At 40.5% G+C, this 19,769-nt stretch overlaps 2 protein-coding genes across 3 annotated transcripts; both read left to right on the top strand.

Annotated features, from left to right (window-relative positions):
- Positions 1-1,355: 1,355 nt before the first annotated feature.
- On the top strand, positions 1,356-4,977 carry LOC139424625 (membrane-spanning 4-domains subfamily A member 4A-like). Its single transcript, XM_071176643.1, has 7 exons — positions 1,356-1,503; positions 1,996-2,237; positions 2,453-2,554; positions 2,903-2,959; positions 3,231-3,416; positions 3,898-4,035; positions 4,487-4,977. The coding sequence occupies exons 2-7, from the start codon at positions 2,037-2,039 to the stop codon at positions 4,607-4,609; spliced, it is 807 nt and encodes a 268-aa protein (XP_071032744.1). The 5' UTR covers positions 1,356-1,503; positions 1,996-2,036; the 3' UTR covers positions 4,610-4,977.
- A 5,965-nt stretch (positions 4,978-10,942) lies between these two features.
- Positions 10,943-19,385, top strand: LOC139424612 (nucleoside diphosphate-linked moiety X motif 17-like). Of its 2 annotated transcripts, none has more exons than XM_071176622.1 (8): positions 10,943-11,448; positions 14,960-15,076; positions 15,233-15,416; positions 15,544-15,569; positions 15,734-15,826; positions 15,992-16,090; positions 16,243-16,379; positions 16,565-19,385. In XM_071176622.1, the coding sequence occupies exons 1-8, from the start codon at positions 11,374-11,376 to the stop codon at positions 16,734-16,736; spliced, it is 903 nt and encodes a 300-aa protein (XP_071032723.1). In that variant the 5' UTR covers positions 10,943-11,373; the 3' UTR covers positions 16,737-19,385. The 2 variants fall into 2 exon arrangements, with proteins under 2 accessions (XP_071032723.1, XP_071032732.1); XM_071176631.1 differs by having other exon boundaries at positions 11,145-11,448; positions 16,646-16,960.
- Positions 19,386-19,769: the final 384 nt, after the last annotated feature.

The raw sequence follows: 19,769 nt of genomic DNA, 5'->3' as shown, positions 1-19,769 counted from the left end.
ACAGACCTTACAGTGAAATGCTTACTTACGAGCCCCTAACCGACAGTGCAGTTAAAAAAAAAATGGATAAGAATAAGAGATAAAAGTAACAGGTAATTAAAGAGGAGCAGTAAAAAATAACAATATATACAGGGGGGGTGCCGGTACAGAGTCAATGTGCAGGGGCACCGGTTAGTTGAGGTAGTATGTACATGTTGGTAGAGTTAATTAAAGTGACTATGCATAGAGGACACCAGAGAGTGGCAGTGGTGTGGAGAGGGGGGGAGCGGGCAATGAAACGCCCCATAATTCAATTTGCGATAATTGTACATCCGCTAGGAAAAGTCAGCCAAAACTTAAAACGTCAATATGTTGTCAACATACAAGTGTAAGTAAAAACAAATGTAAATAAGTTAATGCACAAACACATCTAGTAAAAGTAATTGTTTTTGTTTGGTTAGCTTTAGGAAATTATAGAATAAAACATGTTCCTTCTTCAGAAGTAGCTAGACAGGCTAACGTTAGTTAGCTAATTAATTTGTTAGCTATCATACAGTAGGCATATATATTTAAGCAATAAGTCATGGGGGGGTGAGGGATATGGCCAATATACCACGGCTAAGCGCTGTTCTTATTTATGACGCATTGCTGAGTGCCTGGACACAGTCCTTAGCTGTGGTATATTGGCCATATACCACAAACCCCAGAGGTGCCTTATTGCTATTACAAACGGGTTACCAACATAACTAGAGAAGTAAAAATAAATGTTTTGTCATACCGGTGGTATACAGTCTGATATACCACAGCTGTCATCCAATCAGCATTCAGGGCTCGTACCACCCAGTTTATAATAATAATTACATAGTTAATATAAGTAGACATGCAATCATAATTGACTGCAGCGCCCACAAACTACCAGTGGCTGAAAACACAACCGTTGCGGGACGAACGAGTAACGAATTTCCGGGCAAGGGCGGTCCATTTAAAATTAATTATGTACTCCCTTACCCCTTGCCCTGCAAGTGGAAACTCGTCAGATGTCATGAAACGTTATCAGAAGTGTCGACTCACTTTTGAGGGCTGAGGGGAGAAGGTGTGTCTGTTAAGTGTTTGGAATGCAGCCTTGTCTGTTTCGCAAGCATTCCCAGAAGTCTCGCGATGTTGCGTCTCTGAGTTTATAAACTGTGATATTGGTGCTTTCAAGACAACTGTGAACTCGGAAAAAACTAAGTCAAATCATGTCAGTAATCTTCAAGTCGGAAAGTTGTAGCTCTAGAAAGATGCTCCAACTGCCGATTTTGAATTCCGATGACAGTTCAAAAGTGTTTCCCCCCTAAATCCCAGTTGTCATGAACGGACTGAAGTCGAATATTTCCGAGTTTCCAATTGTTTTGAACGCGTTATAAATGAAAATAGCAGACGCAACAGGGATCTGTAAACGTTGAAGAAGTGTCCTAGATTATATCCCTGTATTTCCGTGTTTGTACATTAGCTGTTCCCGCACCTGGAAAAAGTGGACAAGTGGTACATTTTTCGATTTGATATGTTACAAATGTTGTCTAAATTAATGTTGATTAGGCGATTTGTGTTAACAGCAGTAGGCCTAATAAATGTAAACATTTGCAAGCTTCCATAGTTTTACTTTCAATTTCCATTGAAATACAAAACAGATTTACAAGTGCATCTCAAATGTGGCTTGAAAAAAGGCTGACATATATTGTAATCATTGAATGTTGTCAATATTGTATTGATTTGTTTAACATTTCAATGATGTTAGTCTAACTGATATCAAATCTACTTTGCGGGACATAAAAAAGGCTAATTCTGTGCTAGTTACCGCTGTTTTTGGTCATTTGAAAAAATCTAAAAGGATAATGAAATTGAAATTGTATTTCTAAACCAAGGACAACCTAAAGAAGACTTAGGCTATATGTAATGCCATAATAAACACTAACACAATGTCTGCAGCTGTATTAAAGCATCAAACTTTCAGTGTGTAGTTTGTTTTCTTCTCAGGTGTTTGTTGTCGTCAACCACCCAAATAAGGATCATCAACCATGTCCACCTCTATCACAACTGCAAATGGAGTTGTGGTAGTGACACAAGTGTTCCCCTTGGTGGAGAGTGGCAAGGCTTCAGAGCCACTTCTGAATGTCACTCCCCAAATCCAGAGTGCGCCCCTCGGTGTGCCACTGCCTACCACTAAAGTGTCAGAGATGACAAGGGTGTTCCTGCAGCTTCAGCCACAATCTCTTGGGGTGAGAACAGAATATTACTGTCCTTTGTTTTTAGTGCTTATTCCATCCATTTGCCATTGGATTCAATCATCGGCTGTGATATTGTAGAGATCTATATTTAACATCCTTTGAGGGCAATTTGATTTAGAAGAAACATCTAGGCTAAACTGTAAACCACTATTAGTTACCATTTCCACTATTGTTACTTAATGTTCCCCGAATTACTGTTGTCTCAGATTGTGCAGATCGTCCTTGGATTGGTGTGCATGGTGATGAGCCTGTCTGCTCTTCTCTCCCCTATCCTGTATGACCAGTTCCCACTCTTCATGGGAGTTGCTGTAAGTTCTGGGTCCCAAGTGGGCAAGTAATATCCAACACACTTAATGCTACACGGACACATGCAATTTTAGAGATGTTTCCTCAGAGTGAATCTGGCATCATCTATTTTACAGTAGTTCTATTGTAACCTAGAAAAGTAGGTGAACAAGCAGGATAACTGACTTCAGATCAGCATTCATGACCAAAGGGCATCCCACAGGAGACAGCAGAACTTGTGTTTATCTATAAAGTGAAGGCCTCTACAGTAGGTGACATTGGATGTGGTAGTTGATTGGACAGCATCACCTTAGTGTCATATGTCAATGGTCTAAAGTGTCTTTCTCTCCTGTGTTGCTCACTCTCTCCAGTTTGTCCTCTCTGGATCTCTCACTGTGGCTGCCCGGAAAGGAACACGTTTGAGTCTGGTAAGTCATTCGCTGTGATTGTGGTTAATAGCAGTGTGCACTTCAAGTTTACTTTATTAGATTTATAAGTTGAGATGTATATCAGAAATTAAATCTTTGCTATTAGGAAGTAAAACAGGAGATCTTTTTCTAGACCAAAATTCACAAACCAAAAATCTAACCAAATGGAACAGTTAATGGATTTCCTATGTCCATATATTTTAAACAAAACAAACTAACATTGTCACGCAATAGTTGTTCCGTTTCCCCTCCCCATTTCTCACCCTGTCAGATTAAAGGGACTCTGGCTGTGAATGTCGTCAGTGTTCTTGTGGCTCTGGCTGGGGTTGCCTATATCTGCATGCTGCTGACTGTAAAACATGAAGATGGTTTCTGCATCGAAACTGATGACAACTATACTTCCAATTCCAACCAGAACAGGATACAGGAATGCACACGTATGGTTGGGACAATATATGTAAGTATTTACGGAAGTGACCTGGTTCATGTAATTTTGCTGTATTTATTTCTTATGCTAACTTCAGAGAACTCAGTAACCTTCCAAACACATGAGGTTGGTAGCACCTTAATTGGGGAGGACGGCTCATAGTAATGGCTGGAGCAGAATAAGTGGAATGGTATCAAATACATCACACACATTGTTTCTATGCGTTTTATGCCATTCCATTTGCACTGTTCTGGAAATGATTATGATTAATTTTCCCCTCAGCAGCCTCCTGTGCTTCCAAACAGTCTGTTTATTAAAGGTTGTAAGGAGCTAGAGAAATACATCTTTGCAGGCTTATTAAATGTTTTATATATTTACGAGATACGGTTGATATTGTTTTACCAGGATGAGAAACCTGAACAAAACTTGTAAATCCTGCTAAAGTTACAATGCAAATCATTAGCCCAACCATTGACACATATTCCTCTTGCTTTACCCCTGTGTGCATCAGACAGTCTTGAATGGGGTAAAGGGCCTACTGCTGGTCCTGACGGTGATGGAGCTCTGTGTGGCTCTCACTGTCTGCGTCTTCTCTGGGAAAGTCATTCACCTCCATGGGTACTACAGCCTGAGCCGTGGCCGGGGGATGGTAAGCTTGAGAACACTGCAGTCAACGCTTACATCAACAGGTTAACAGTCTGTTGAACAGGCAGAGAGTGCAGCAGCTGTACATTAAAAACAAGTACAGTCTTACAGTAGTTCAAACATGTAATGCTGTGGGGCATGAACCATTTGGCCTATTTAACAGAACATTGCTACAATCCCTAACTTTCCCATAACATTTGTTGCTTCTTGACTCCCCCTCTTGTAAACTCCTAGGTATCAGCAATAACTGAATAGCTCCATCTAGTCCTCTGGTAGGCTTGGTGGAGTTTACACCATATTGCTTAGACACACCAATCCAGTCCTTTCAAATCCCCAGAATCGTGAAGGGTATATGGGTTATGTTGAATGGCCAGTTTGAGATGATGCCAGTCTGTGCTAGTTCCTCACTTCATCCTCCTTCCTTCCTCCTTCCTGAACCTTGTCATTGGGTCTAGGTGGTTGTAGAGACTGGTACTGACCCCACCGGAGCCAGCCAGGCCTCCCTGAGCGACAGTGATGTGGCCTTACTGGGCAGTGTTGAAGATTCTGACACCCCGGCTCCACCATACTCTCCTTGAGGCAGAACCATGCCATACACCTCACCCTACTTCTTACAACACATATTGCATTGTAGTATACCCTATGTACTCATGTGTTTCTCTTGTTTGAATTCGTTATTTCACAATTGCTTACCTAAACTGTGCATGAAGATTATCATTAGGAAGTGTGACACGCTGCGAATGTGTCTGATTGTTTTGTCATCAATGTGAGCAGTCGTGCCCTGGTGATGGTTCTGTCCTGATGAATGTATTGCTCTGTAGTGGTTCCTAATATATCAAGTAGGACTGTTATTCTCTTTGCTATTTCATATTACTGTAGAGTTAATATCTTGATTTCTGACAGTGTATCATTCTTTCATTCAATAAATGGAATATTTCCTCTTCAAGTGTTATAGTGTCTACATTGGTAGAAGTTTACACAGGTAACCTTATTTCCATCTGGTTCCAACTGTTTAATGCTTTTCTGGAGGTGAAATGCCAACCTGACATCACATGCACTCAAATCAGCCATTCATCTTTTGCATTATTGATTTGAAGTGAAACTGAGAATGCATGTTGTTGAGTGGCGCTCTACTAATAGCCGGGGCGCTGTAGGCTGAATATAATTCATGACATGAGGGCAATTTCCTCCATCCCTGACTTAATAGCCTCACCCCCAACAGATCAGTAGGAGGAATTGATTAGTGGTCTTGCATTGGGCGAGTTTGTTTTGCATGGCCCGGTGCCCTGGTGGATGGAGATTTGTCTTTAGGACCAATGGAATGGTTGAAAATGAGCAAACCCTGCTCACCTGGGGAACCAGGCCACACAAAACAAATTTGCCCCTTGTTTCTCCAGTGATGTGCAGTCAGGGTAGGCAGTGCATTCTACAAACCACTACCCTTCGCTGGGTGTGTTACTGGAAGAAAAAAAACTGCTTATCCCATTAATTTTAACAGAAGGCAAAGGTAGGTGATCTGAAATTGTATCATTATTATAAAATATTGCTTGAGAGTAGATCAATATAGCAGCACATTACTCAATTAAAGATTATTTTTGTTTTCCTTATGAGTAGCTAACTAATACAAAGACAAATCAAATGACTGCTTGCTGAATCAGTAACATTCACAATCACACCCTTTGAAGTATCCTGTAAAGACTATGAAGGAGGAACATGCCAACAACAACCAACATGTTGTCATGCATGGACTGTTCATTTAAATCTAAGTAACCTATTTACTGAGCTAAATAGTCACCTATTAACTATGGTAAGATTTTTTGTTTCACCCCTCCCAACACAGCAAGCCTTGATTCAATTTGCTACAACTTGAAGGAATGCCGTGCCCCTCCCTCCAATATCCTCTCAGTGGAACAGCTGTCGAGTTATTCCAGGGGAAACTCCAAGACTCTGGGGTGAGCACTCGGTTCGTTCATAGATGTTTATAGAACAGTTAGGATACTATGGATGGAAGGTATGAATGAATGTGGTTTTGTACTATATATGCCTATAGTAGTAGCTGTTCTGTCATGTTCATGATGCACTGCCTGTAGCTTATAAATGTGTAATCAGTTCATACATTTTTTTTTATGTCTCTTTCTCACTCTACACACTTCTAAGGTGTTTGAGATGATCATTGGGGCTGCTAATGGTCTCCATGGCTGGGAATCTTTTTCAGCTGAACAGTTTCTTTCAAAGAGATGTCTTTGTCATGTTTATTGTTGGAGGATGGATCAGCTATATATTGATCAGTTGTCTTTTAGGTGAAACTAAAAATAAATTGGAACTGTGCTATTTGTATTCATGCCATTTGCATTGTTCAACGATACTTCCACACATTGTGTATATGATCTGTCTCTAAAGTTCAGGATGTTGTTATTTATCCCGTAGGTCTTCCTTAGTGGAATTACTCTTGTATATGCTGGCATTCACCCCACATAAAGTACTTCTGGGAAAGTACGAGAAAGCTGTTTAGATGGCGTTCAGAGGCTGGCACCTAGAGTTGTGTCTAGTTCAACAACTGTTAACTCAACCAACTGCTGTCAACCCCTTATACCTTGTGTAATCAAGTAGTCGATTTGGTTCTGGGTTCAAGATCAGTCAACCCCTTAGTCAATTAGTCAACCAAGGGAAATATATTTGTGTTTTCTTTAAGAGTATGTCGCCTCTGTTTCCACAGGTGAAGTAAAATGTCTCACTGAATGTAATGACCCCCCAAGACCAGGATCTAAACAGTCCGAAAAAAAAAAAAAACTGAAACGCACCACCACACAGAAACAACAGGGGAAAAATAAGCCCGCACAAAGAGCAGGCGGGCCTTACCGGCTTAAATAGCCCAACTAAAAACCTAAACAAGAAACAGGTGAAACCAATAAGACAAAACCAACAGAAAAGGGAAAAGGGATCAGTGGCAGCTAGTAGACCGGTGACGGCGACCGCCGAGCGCCTCCCGAACAGGCAGAGGAGCCACCTTCGGTGGGAGTCGTGACAGTATGTCCAAGCATACACCATACAAACTGGTCAAATACCCCTGCAAAGAGGATCACCCCTACTCCAATTTCTACTGAGACACTGTGGTAGGTATTTTCTTCAATACCACTGAATTCAAGCAAAGGCCCGATGTAGATTCGCTCTGTGTTGCTGCATCTGATAACATGACCATGATGCTGGTGTGGTGTGTAAATGTCTCCTCTGTTGTGTCTCTGCATGGCTTCCTTCCTGTGACGCTCCTGATCAATGGCATGCTGGGCATTCTGATTGGTTTCTTGGTGCTGGAGATGCTGATCAGTGTGATGGTTATCACGTATGGGCTGTGCACCATGGGTACCGACGACCCAGAGGTAAGAACCATCTCCTCACAACCAACCCAATTTTTTTTTCTCACTAATTGGTGAAAAAAAAAAAAATAATCAGATCAGCTCTGAAAAATATCTGATGTGAAAATATCTGATGTGATTGGTCAAAAGACCAATTAGTGGAAAAAAATATCAGAATTGGGCTGCCTGTCTAAACGCAGCCTTGTTGTCACTTTCTGATTAGGTGACTAGATTCACTAAGATTAGATATGTCCCTCTCCTCCCTGCTTAGGTCCCTCAGACTGACACCCTTCTGTGTGTTCCCAGCAGCACTGTAGACCCCCCTGTGCTCCCCTGGCACTCAGAGTGAAGTCACCACAGTGGTGACACTGCCATGAAACAGTCAGACATGATGATAAAGGGCAAATCTTTGGACTAGTGGCAAGGAAAAAAAGAGGGAAAAAAACAAATATCTTACTGTTATGCTTGCCATTCTTGCACTAAAACACTTGTACTTGTGTTTTCTTACTAATACTGATTCGGATGAAAGCTGCCTTGCTGAGTAAAGTTTAACTTACAATGATTGTCATATGTGGTTGTCTTACCTAGCTAGTACATTAAGTTAAATCGCTCTGGATTTCTACTAAGCTATATACAATTATTTTAAGGTCATACCAAGGATCATTTAGCTATTTGATTTGGAATTTTAAGAACCCTTGAAGAATCCCCCAAAATATATTTAAAAAATATTTGATGGAAAATTGTATTTGGCCCATAAATATGCATTGAATAACAAATTCACTACACGGAACAATAGATAGTCCCCCCCAAAAAATCTAAAGAAAGTTTGTTCTTAACTGTCTGACCTATATCTGAGAGCTATAACAAATAGCAGGAACATTTATTTGTATTATTATTTGTATTTATTTGTACATGTACTTAACTCCTTATTTTTGACACTAAACAGCTTAGTTGCTTAGTTGTGTTTTTCAAAATTGTTATTTTAGGCAGGTTTATTTTACTGAAGCATCTTCAAAATAATATTGGTCTTTGGCGCCACCTACTGGATCAATACTACACTGAATGGGGCGGCACATGGGTGCAACCACAGTCATAGAGGAAGAGGCGAAGCTAGAGGTTTCACTCTCGCCAAAATCTGTCCAAAATAAGGCCAACACGTTTCTATTGGTTAATGTTTTACATACATTTGTCGCCTGTCTTCCTGCGTTTGGGACAACGACTCCCATTGTTAGGCAACGACTCCCATTGTTAGGGCGGTGACATGAGCATCTCGTCATTATATTCAGATCTCTGCCACAGTGCCACGTGTTTGGTAGATGGGGAGCTCAGTGTCAAAGTTATGAGGTAGATAATGCTACCCTCCCAAGGAAGTGAGATTAGTTTTTTGTTGTTCTCCATTATAATTGATTATGTATTCTCTCAGGGAGAACAGATATTGGGAGGTCTTTGTTTGCGGACGACAGGGCACTGTGGAAGAGAGGGAGAAATATTCCCCATAAAGTCAGGAGAGTTCAAGAAGGATCAGAGAAGTTGAACAGCAGTCCCACAGGTGGGGCTTCAAGTTCTCAGTTGAGAAAACCAGAGGAGTGGACTTGAGTCACATGACTTGGACTCGAGTCAGATTCGATTCACAAATATGATGACTTGCAACTCGACTTTGACTTTAACACCAATGACTCGTCACTTAACTTGGACTTGAGCCTTTTGACTCAAACTGACTTGATATCCTCCCCAAGCCCAAATATTAAACATTATGCTATTAAACTGTGCAGCGCATCAACTCTTCATTTAACCGATAACAATTTGAATCGGACAGCAGCCAATCAAATTGTGCCAGCTGAGAAAAAGTTGTGTGTGGCAGTGCAGAGGAACATCGGTGAGTGAATTCAGACGAAGCCCTTGGAAAGATGATACCCAAAATGATTATGTTCGGATATAAAGACTACGCTGTAGTCAACAAAAAACAGATTCCAACTTGCAAAACATGCGGGAAGAAAATTACAGACGGAGGCGCAACAACTTCCAACTTTGTTCGACATTTGAAGCTGCACAAAGAACGATAAGTCGTGGCGAATATAGCTGACAGCTATATATAACTTAACGTAACATTTAATCAATGAGCCTCCACACAGTCAGTCAGTGCAGGAACTTGATCATTGCAACCAAGATTGAGCACCAACTGGCTAGGCAGTTGGTAGCCTAAATCCTGCCTGATGTTACTGCTATTCCGAAAACCATTGACATATGTTAGCCTACTGTAACCACACACAGAGAGTGTGTGTGTGTGTGTGTGTGTGTGTGTGTGTGTGTGTGTGTGCATTACGGTTGGGCGATTGTGTACAAGCTTACATCGCCCGATTGCGGCCCATAGCGATCCTCGATAGTCGATCGAAATACATGGCTACCCATGTATTTCCATTGAAATAAAGTTTATTTGGAAAGTAATAAATATACATATATTTTTAAAAGCATTCATGATTTGCGTAAATGTAATATACTAACTATTACTCTTGTTAAAAATATGAAATGGTATTACATTTGGTGAAGAGCACATTATGACTTGTTAAGGACTCGAAACTCGAAAGTTTAGGACTTGAGACTTGACTCGGACTTGCCTGACTTGGGGCGGGGGGGGGGGGGGGGGGTAGAATAGCATTAAAAACAAATGACAAGAGTTGTGGAATAGGGAGGGAAAGGGAAGACTCCTGTGTACGATCCAGGAAAATATGAGGGCAGGGAGGAACAAGGGATCACAAGGCTCTGGGACACACAAACCTCAACAGTACAAAACATCTGACTGGGTGTGATCACTGTCAGGAGAAGATGGAGACAGTGGAAAACAGATTATTTCAGTGCCAGCACAATGGGAGGGATTGTTATCAGATTTAAGGGCAAATATATAATATATGCCATTTAGCAGATGCTTTTATCTAAAGCAACTTTGTCATCCGTGCATACATTTTATGTATGCGTGGTCCAGGGAATCAAACCCACTACCATGGCATTACAAGCACCATGCTCTACCAACTGAGCTACAATGGTATAGAAGGGTCAAGCTTAAGTTAATAGCTGAGAAAATCTTCAGGGGATGTAGTATTTCATTATGTTAGTTTCCTTAAAGGAAAACTACACCCAAAAACAAAATCTTTCGGTATAGGTTTCATTAGTCCATTTTTTAAAACATTGTCAGCATTCTGACAATACAGAAATACAGATGGTATGATGCTGTCTTTTCCATCATATGATTTATAATGCATCATATCAGCTGTATTTCAGGTATTGTGAAAGTTATACTGTATATCTTTAAAACCTTATTGATGACATGCAACGCATTTTGATATCAACAATGGACTAAGGAAAAAAATACCAAAATGTGTTTTTGGGGTGGAATTTTCAAGAGATGAGAATAGTTGGTAGGATTTAGAGTTTTTAGACTTTACTTTTCTCTGGTCCACACTCCAGTCCAGTTTGTTGCGGTAAAGAACATTACAGTTGGTTGAGAACCGCCATATATAAACTGAAGAAGAAGAAGAGCCACATGTGATTTCGATGTAGCCAATGAATGTAGGTAGCTAGCTACGTGTACATTTGTGTTTATATTCCTTGGACATGACAGCCAGCCATAGAAGCTAAGAATATCAGTGGGCAGGAAACAATTTTGTTGCATGTACCGTCCACCTAGCTAACAAGGCAGGAGCCCACTGGATAGTTAGCTAATACAGCTTGGGAATTGATCAGAATAACGGCTAGCTATAGAGTTATCTTGGTTGTCAATACTTCAGTGGGATGTCAATTGCGCTACTCATTTGAACAAATGTATAATGTGGCAATATTAGCTAGCTAGCTAACGTGCATTGCCATTCTTATATTGCTATCAGATTTGTTATCGCTCGCATGATTATTTTACAAATTGTTTTGAAAATCAGGCTAGCCAACTGTCACCTGCATTAAACTACTGTATCTATCAATAAGGATAATAATTGACAACCATGGAAAAAGTCACGAAAATACTGGTTCATCTGTCGAAGAATAATGTCGCACCGCATTGTGCCCGTTTTGTACAGGTCAGTTGTGCATGTGCTATGTTTTTGCTTTGTTGTCACTTCAACCCTAGCCAAATGCCAATGTCACGTGGAATTTATGAAAACGAGGTCCTATGTCAGTGTTTGGTTTTACTGCAGTACCATTTTAAAGGGGTATGTCACCCAAATTAAATACAAGGTTAAATACAAAATAAAACAATAATACTGTACATATACACTACATGACCAAAAGTATGTGGACAACTTCACGTCAAACATCTAATTGCAAAATCATGGGCATTACTATGGAGTTTGTGCCCCCCAGTCGGCTTTCCAATTCATCCCAAAGCAGTTTGGTGGGGTTTAGGTCAGGGCTCTGCTGGCCAGTCAAGTTTTTCCACACTGATCTCGACAAACAATTTATGTATGGACCTCCCTTCATACACTGGGGCATTGTCATTGTCATCAAAAAATAAATAAAATAAATACACTGGGGCATTGTCATGCTGAAACAGGAAAGGGCCTTCCTCAAACTGTTGCCACAAAGTTGGAAGCACATAATCATCTGGAATGTCATTGTATGCTGTAGCATTAAGATTAAGATTTCCCTTCACTGGAACTAAGGGGCCTAGCCCAAGCCATGAAAAACAGCCCCTGACCATTATTCCTCCTCCAAACTTTCTAGTTGGCACTATGCTTTGGGTCAGGTAGCGTTCTCCTGGTAGCCGCCAAACCCAGATTCATCTGTCGGACTGCCAGATGGTGAAGCGTGATTCATCACTCCAGAGAATGGATTTCTACTGCTCCCGAGTGGCAAGCTTTGCACCACTCCGGCCGACGATTGGTGATTTTAGGCTTATGTGCGGCTGCTCGGCCATGGAAATCCATGTCATGAAGCTTCCGGCGAACAGTTCTGACTTTGCTTCCAGAGGCAGTTTGGAACTCGGTAGTGAGTGTTGCAAATTAGGACAGACGTTTTTTTACGCACTACGTGCTTCAGCACTTGGCAGTCCCATTCTATGAGCTTGTGTGGCCTACCACTTCGCGGCTGAGCTGTTGTTGTTCCTAGACGTTTCCACTTCACAATAACAGCACTTACAGTGGCAAGAAAAAGTATGGGAACCCTTTGGAAATACCTGGATTTCTGCATAAATTGGTCATAAAATTTTAGCTGATCTTCATCTAGGTCACAACAATACACAGTCTGCTTAAACTAATAACACGCAGACAATTATACATTTACATGTCTTTATTGAACACACAGTGCAGGGTGGAAAAAGTATGTGAAACCTTGGATTCAATAACTGGTTGACCCTCCAATAACCTCAACCAAAAAAAAAATTGTAGTTGCGGATCAGACCTGCACAACGGTCAGGAGGAATTTTGGACCATTCCTTTTTACAAAACTGTTTTAGTTAAGCAATATTGTGACAGCAGTGGCTTCTTCTGTGGTGTCCTCCCATGAACACCATTCTTGTTTAGTGTTTTACGTATCATAGACTCGTCAGGGATGTTAGCATGTTCCAGACATTTCTGTAAGTCTTCAGCTAACACTCTAGGATTCTTCTTAAAACTCATTGAGCATTCTGCGCTGTGCTCTTGCAGTCATCTTTGCAATTTGTCTTACCGTGGACTGATGAACATCAAGGCTTTTAGAGATACTTTTGTAACCCTTTCCAGCTTATGCAAGTCAACCATTCTTAATCGTAGGTATTCTAACATCTCCTTTGTTCAACGCATGGTTCACATCAGGCAATGCTTCTTGTGAATAGCAAACTCAAATTTTGTGCGTTTTTTTTATAGGGCAAGGCAGCTCTAACCAACTTCTCCAATCTCATTGATGACTCCAGTTAGCTTTTGGAGAAGTCATTAGCCTAGGGGTTCACATACTTTTTCCAACCTACAACTGAATGTTTAAATGATGTATTCAATATAGACAAGAAATCCAGGTAATTCCAAAGGGTTCACATAATTTTTCTTGCCACTGTAGAGTTGCTCGGGGCAGCTCTAGCAGGGCAGAAATTTGACGAAGTGAATTGTTGGAAAGGTGGCGTCCTATGACGGTGCCTTACTGAGCTCTTCAGTAAGGCCATTCTACTGACAATGTTTATCTATGGAAATTAAATGACTGTGTGCTCGATTTGATACATTATGAAATAGAATCCACTAATTTGAAGGGGCGTCCACATACGTTTGTATATACAGTGGGGAGAACAAGTATTTGATACACTGCCGATTTTGCAGGTTTTAATACTTACAACGCATGTAGAGGTCTGTAATTTTTATCATAGGTACACTTCAACTGTGAGAGATGGAATCTAAAACAAAAATCCAGAAAATCACATTGTATGATTTTTAAGTAATTAATTTGCATTTTATTGCATGACATAAGTATTTGATCACCTACCAACCAGTAAGAATTCCGGCTCTCACAGGCCCATCTGAAGTTTGCTAATGACCATCTGGATGATCCAGACGAGGAATGGGAGAAGGTCATGTGGTCTGATGAGACAAAAATAGAGCTTTTTGGTCTAAACTTCACTCGCTGTGTTTGGGGGAAGAAGGAGGATGAGTATAACCCCAAGAACACCATCCCAAACGTGAAGCATGGAGGTGGAAACATCATTCTTTGGGGATGCTTTTCTGCAAAGGGTACAGGACGACTGCACCGTATTGAGGGGAGGATGGATGGGGCCATGTATCGCGAGATCTTGGCCAACAACCTCCTTCCCTCAGTAAGAGCATTTGAAGATGGGTTGTGGCTGGGTCTTCCAGCATGACAACGACCCGAAACAAACAGCCAGGGCAACTAAGGAGTGGCTCCGTAAGAAGCATCTCAAGGTCCTGGAGTGGCCTAGCCAGTCTCCAGACCTGAACCCAATAGAAAATCTTTGGAGGGAGCTGAAAGTCTGTATTGCCCAGTGACAGCCCCGAAACCTGAACGATCTGGAGAAGGTCTGTATGGAGGAGTGGGCCAAAATCCCTGCTGCAGTGTGTGCAAACCTGGTCAAGAACTACAGGAAACGTATGATCTCTGTAATTGCAAACAAAGGTTTCTGTACCAAATATTAGGTTCTGCTTTTCTGATGTATCAAAGACTTATGTCATGCAATAAAATGCAAATTAATTACTTAAAAATCATACAATGTGATTTTCTGGATTTTTGTTTTAGATTCCGTCTCTCACAGTTGGAGTGTACCTATGATAAAAATTACAGACCTCTACATGCTTTGTAAGTAGAAAACCTGCCAAATCAGCAGTATATCAAATACTTGTTCTCCCCACGGTATAGTTTATATTTCCTTCATCTATGGGCCAAAGATTGCCGTCCATAATCAGGATTTGTATATTGATAACCAAAAAACAATGACTGAATGGACCCATACCAGGCCCAGTACTTTCCCCTCAAAAATACATTGAAATTAAGTCATTTAGGTAAATGGTTAGCCTTTATTGTAGTTGCCGAATTTTCAAAGGTTGTTTGTTATATGAGGTGAATTATGCATCAGTTAAAAAAACGACCTTTTTTTTTTACCACTTAATTTTCTGTTAGAGCATAACAGGTCATTTTACAGAGACTCTTGATGATGAGGTGGAGGTGAAGTGTTCTTTGGAGAACAATCGCTTTATACTGTGTGACTGTGAGAAGGGGAGAGGAATTCCTCTAAAGGTAATGGCTCAATGGAATACATTCAATTTATTAAAATTATAGGTTTAATTGTTTTATCGGTTGTGGCCACATCCCATATAAATAATTGTTGGTTGACTGAAAAAAGTATAATGGAAAATGTTTGAGTTTATTTGGTTGATATTTCTTTTTTCTCAGAGGGCAACCTTTTGCCCCTTCAAGTATCTGTCTGATGCAGAGGCAGCTGCAATCCCATTGGATGTTCAGAGCCGCGGAGTGGATGTGGGGGTTGCTATTCTTCTGCAGTCAGCCAATCAGAAGGTGTTGTTAACTCGACGGGCGGCCAGTCTCCGCATTTTCCCCAATGTGTGGGTTCCTCCAGGTATGGCATCATTTTGCGGAAGTAACCTTTCAAAATGAAATAGCATTCCATAGTACGACACTTTGGGTAAATTAACCTTAGTGTTGTTTCCTGATATTGAAAGGGTGATTTGTGTTCTTTTTTTCAGGTGGCCATGTGGAACTGGATGAGAGGGTAAAGTTTCTAGTTGCTATAGCTATTAAACAGTGGAAGATAAAATGGATTATTCCCCATAAGTGTCTTTGCCTGTGGTTTCAACACCCTCATGGTCTCTGGGGTCAATTCCCTTCAATCAAGCATGGTGTGTGTGTTTGCCTCATATGTCTCTTGTTTGTCAGCTCCTGGACGCAGGGTTGAGGGAGCTGAGGGAGGAGACAGGACTGAAGCTGGACCCTGGAGACGTCTCAGCTCAGCTGCTGGGGCTCTGGGAGGTGAGAAATCACTGCCACTACACATCACATTTCCAGGGAATAGTTTATTAAATAATAATATGTAAATGCATTAGAAAAAATCTACTGGCCACAATTCCACAGACATTTGATACATTCTGATTTGTCTGACAGTCCTGTTTGCTCATGTTCTGTTTCTCTTCACAGTCAGTTTTTCCACCCATGCTGAGCAGAGGGATGCCGCAGAGGCACCATGTGGTCACTTACATGCTCCTAAACACCTCCCTCACACACCAGCAACTCCAGGTATTTGCCTCACTGTCCTGTATCTGTCTGTCTCTCTCTCTCTCTCTCTCTGTCTGTCTGTCTCTGTCTGCCTGTCCATATTCCTGTCTGGTGTTATCATTAAAGGCATACAAAGCCAAGGCCTCTGACACTAAAGACTATATTTGTTCTAGGCCTCTCTGCACCCCAAGCCTGCTGAGGTCAGTGGTTGTCTGTGGGTGGATGCCTCGCTGGTCAAGGCCATCGTGTCCGCCGTGGACGGAGAGGAGGGTTCTGTGACACCGTTGGAGGGCCTGGCTCCAACCATAAGGTATATCACATCCACAAAGTGATGCACTCAAAACATAAACATAAAAAAATAGATTATATAGTTTGCCATTGATAAGTATTTGTGAAAAAAAAGTTTTACTGGGCTAATTTCCTCCGACATGAATTATTTAATTGCGTTCCTCTTAACAATGTTGGCATTTTGTTTCTGTGGTGTTGGTTCTGCAGTGTATCGGAGGTCTCTCCGGAAGGTGGGCTCAGTGAGTCAATTTTGCCATTGTCTGTTTTGTGTAACCGGGCCCCGAATAGCGGAGAGGATGTGGAGCGGGTCAGCACTGGTACCAAATATGCCCTGGAGCTCTGGCTTAAGAACCTGGAGGGACAGGGGACCCGGTGTTAACTGTCTTCACTAAACCTGGACGTCTAGCCCTGTGATGAAGTGACTTCCTGGAGGATGACATCACTTCCTGGAGTTTGCCTTAACCGGTGAAGGTCACCTAAAGTGAACTATCATCTTTCAAAAAATCTTGTACGTATTAACCAATAATGAACTTTGGGTGATCTGTCCCTTTAATATCTACAGCAACACCTACAAGTCTTATATGACTGTTTGAGGGCTTTGCATGAGCTATCAATGTTGTGCGTAAGAACAGTTTTTATTGCAAGGGTGTTGTTGTTAGTGATGAAATGTTTTGAACAAAGTGGATTTATACTGCAGATGCTTTTATGATCATTATATTCCATTTGCGCCTTCAAGCCACATGATGGCAATGCATAGCCTACACAGTGATTTCACATTTGGAAACAAGCGCAAAACAATCAGAATTCTGATTTAAGTTTACATAATTATCTTGACTTGTAAATAATAATGTGTTCTTAACTGACTCGCCTGATTAAATAAAAATGTATACAAATATTTACATTTTTCTAAATGTAATTATTTTCCTCAACCAGCATATTTACTTTTTTTCTTTTTTTACTATACTCAAGACAGAAGTTAGGTCTCAAGTCAGTTAGGTTAGGTCTTCATTGTAAAGATAAACACATAAATATGGTATTGTACTTTCAACTGAAGATATCTAATATTTATTGTTTGCAGTGATTCAATAATTAGCATTTAAAGACCACATTTGTATATGTCATAAGTGGAAGGTGTGTGTGTCATATAACGAAACCTCTTTTCACCCACACCCAGATTAATATACTATACGTTATGGCAACCTCACCCATGGATAAACTACTGGGAAATATGCTTACTTTGTTCTTTGGCTGCATTTAGACATTAAGCCAATTCTGATCTTTTTCCCACCAATTGGTCTTTGACCAATCACATCAGATATTTTTCAGAGCTGATCTGATTGTTCCAAAGACCAATTAGTGGAAAAAATAATAATCAAAATTGGGCTGCCTTTGTAAAGCAGTCTTGGTGTGTCAGCTGTTTATGTAGGATTTAACAGCTACTGTTACTGCGTTGCAGTCTCATGGTTGATCTGAAGCAATGCGTGACATTTGAACGCAAATCGGCCAATTTCAAAGCAAAATCTTGAATGTTAAATGGTGGAGGGGTATGGGGTGGGGTGTAATAATGAAATGTAAAACAGTTTTATAACAGTTTTCTACAATAACTAATTAACTAAGTGACCACAATTGGTGCATTAAATTAGGGACACATTTCACAACATCAACAAGTCAGAATCCACAGTAAAAAAAGGGTTTTTGTTTTCTCTAATTCATCATAAGTCATTACATTTTAATATCACTAGGAATAACATTCAGATGGAAAGAGTTGGGAGCATAATCTTCATCAGATCCTGAACTATCTCATTTTTCCCGAACTGTCCTGGCTTTTACCATGCAGAGGTAATCGGACCTGTTGTCAGTATTAGGAGCACCACACCCTCTGTGCCAATAGCAGTGGGAACTGGGCATTCCAGTGGGCAAGTATGTGGCAGGGCATTCAAGGTATAATCAAGTCTTGATGCCACATTTCCTTGCCAGCGTATTGTCTGTATTGGTGATGTCGTGATATTACTGTATGTTATATTTTCTAGATTTGTCCTATCGTCATAGTCTGTCACTTGTCTGATTTTGTTTCTAAGTTACATAAGAGTGACTCAGTGACTTATTCATTACCACTAATGTATTTGTGTCTGCATATCTTCATATGTGGATTTTACCTTTTGCCATTGACAATTGACAGACAACTTTTGTCATATTGGCCCAAATGCAAAGACATTGACTTATTTTCTTGATGGTATTATTAGAATAGGTTGACTCTGTTGGCTAAAGAAGCATTGCACGGATGCATGGGTGTATAGTTCTATCAGTACGTACATCTACATGCTTGAATAATGTTTTGTTAGACCGTTATCAAATGACTTAAGATTGCATTCTGTCTTTGCTCTTTTTGATTGATTTTAAGCCCAGCCAACCGATAAATCATATTGTCTCTGAGGTCAGAATCAAACAATGACCTCAATGTGTTAGAAACAATAAGAAGTGATCTGATTTGTTTTGGTTGAAAGTTTCTCTCTGATTGATTATCTTCCTGCTGGACAGTATTAGTAACAGCAACCACTGTGATGTTTTCCTGGAAAAATACACAATGCAACTGTAGAACGACACATCTAATACAGACTATACAGTTAGGGGATATGGAGAGGGAGGGACATACACCTCATGCATTTTGGATAAGAATGCGGTTTGTACTGCACACCTTGAAAAGTCTTCAATTCTCAATGTCACTTGGTAGCTGGTTATCATGAATGTTATGTATCTGTTACCAGGACATCCATATGTCAACTTTTTATGTTAAACCTAGCCCATTGGCCAAAACAGCAGAAAGAGGTGTTGCCTTTTTAATACACACTGACTTGCATATAATGGACAAAGTTTGAGTTATTCTCAATGTTATGGAGTCTGACTCATTTTGTAATTTAATACAATACCTTATTCTTTATCACACCGCCACACCCAGCCTAACTGTAAAGCACGTTATCTAGATATCTATTTACTTGTTCCTTTCACACAAAGAATAAAAGAAAGAAAAGCCAGGGGATGAGGGCAGGCTTAGATACAAACAGAGGCATGTCTGTTCTGCCCTAGCTTCAGTTCTCCTGATGAACAGAATCATCCAACTCTTTTAGAAACCATGAACGCATCCAAACCACTTCTGCCCATAAAATCTAACAAACTTTATTTATTATTTACAATATTTAATCCCAAAATGATTGATTTTTTTTTTTATGCAAAGCTCCAATGCACGGTCACTTCAAATGTGTACAGATAGTTACATCTCACAGATTTGATTAATAATGGTGGATTTATTTAATCAGATTGTCAAATATACATAACATTGGTGTTTTACTCACTGGGTTGGGTTTGTGGAATAGTTAACTTCTTGGCATGCTAGTGTCCTATCTCAAAACATGTC

Source organism: Oncorhynchus clarkii, chromosome 2, assembly GCF_045791955.1.
Source record: "Oncorhynchus clarkii lewisi isolate Uvic-CL-2024 chromosome 2, UVic_Ocla_1.0, whole genome shotgun sequence".
Classification (NCBI taxonomy): Eukaryota; Metazoa; Chordata; class Actinopteri; order Salmoniformes; family Salmonidae; genus Oncorhynchus; species Oncorhynchus clarkii.
Note: the sequence above shows the minus strand (reverse complement) of the source record. Positions and strands in the feature narration are given on the sequence as shown.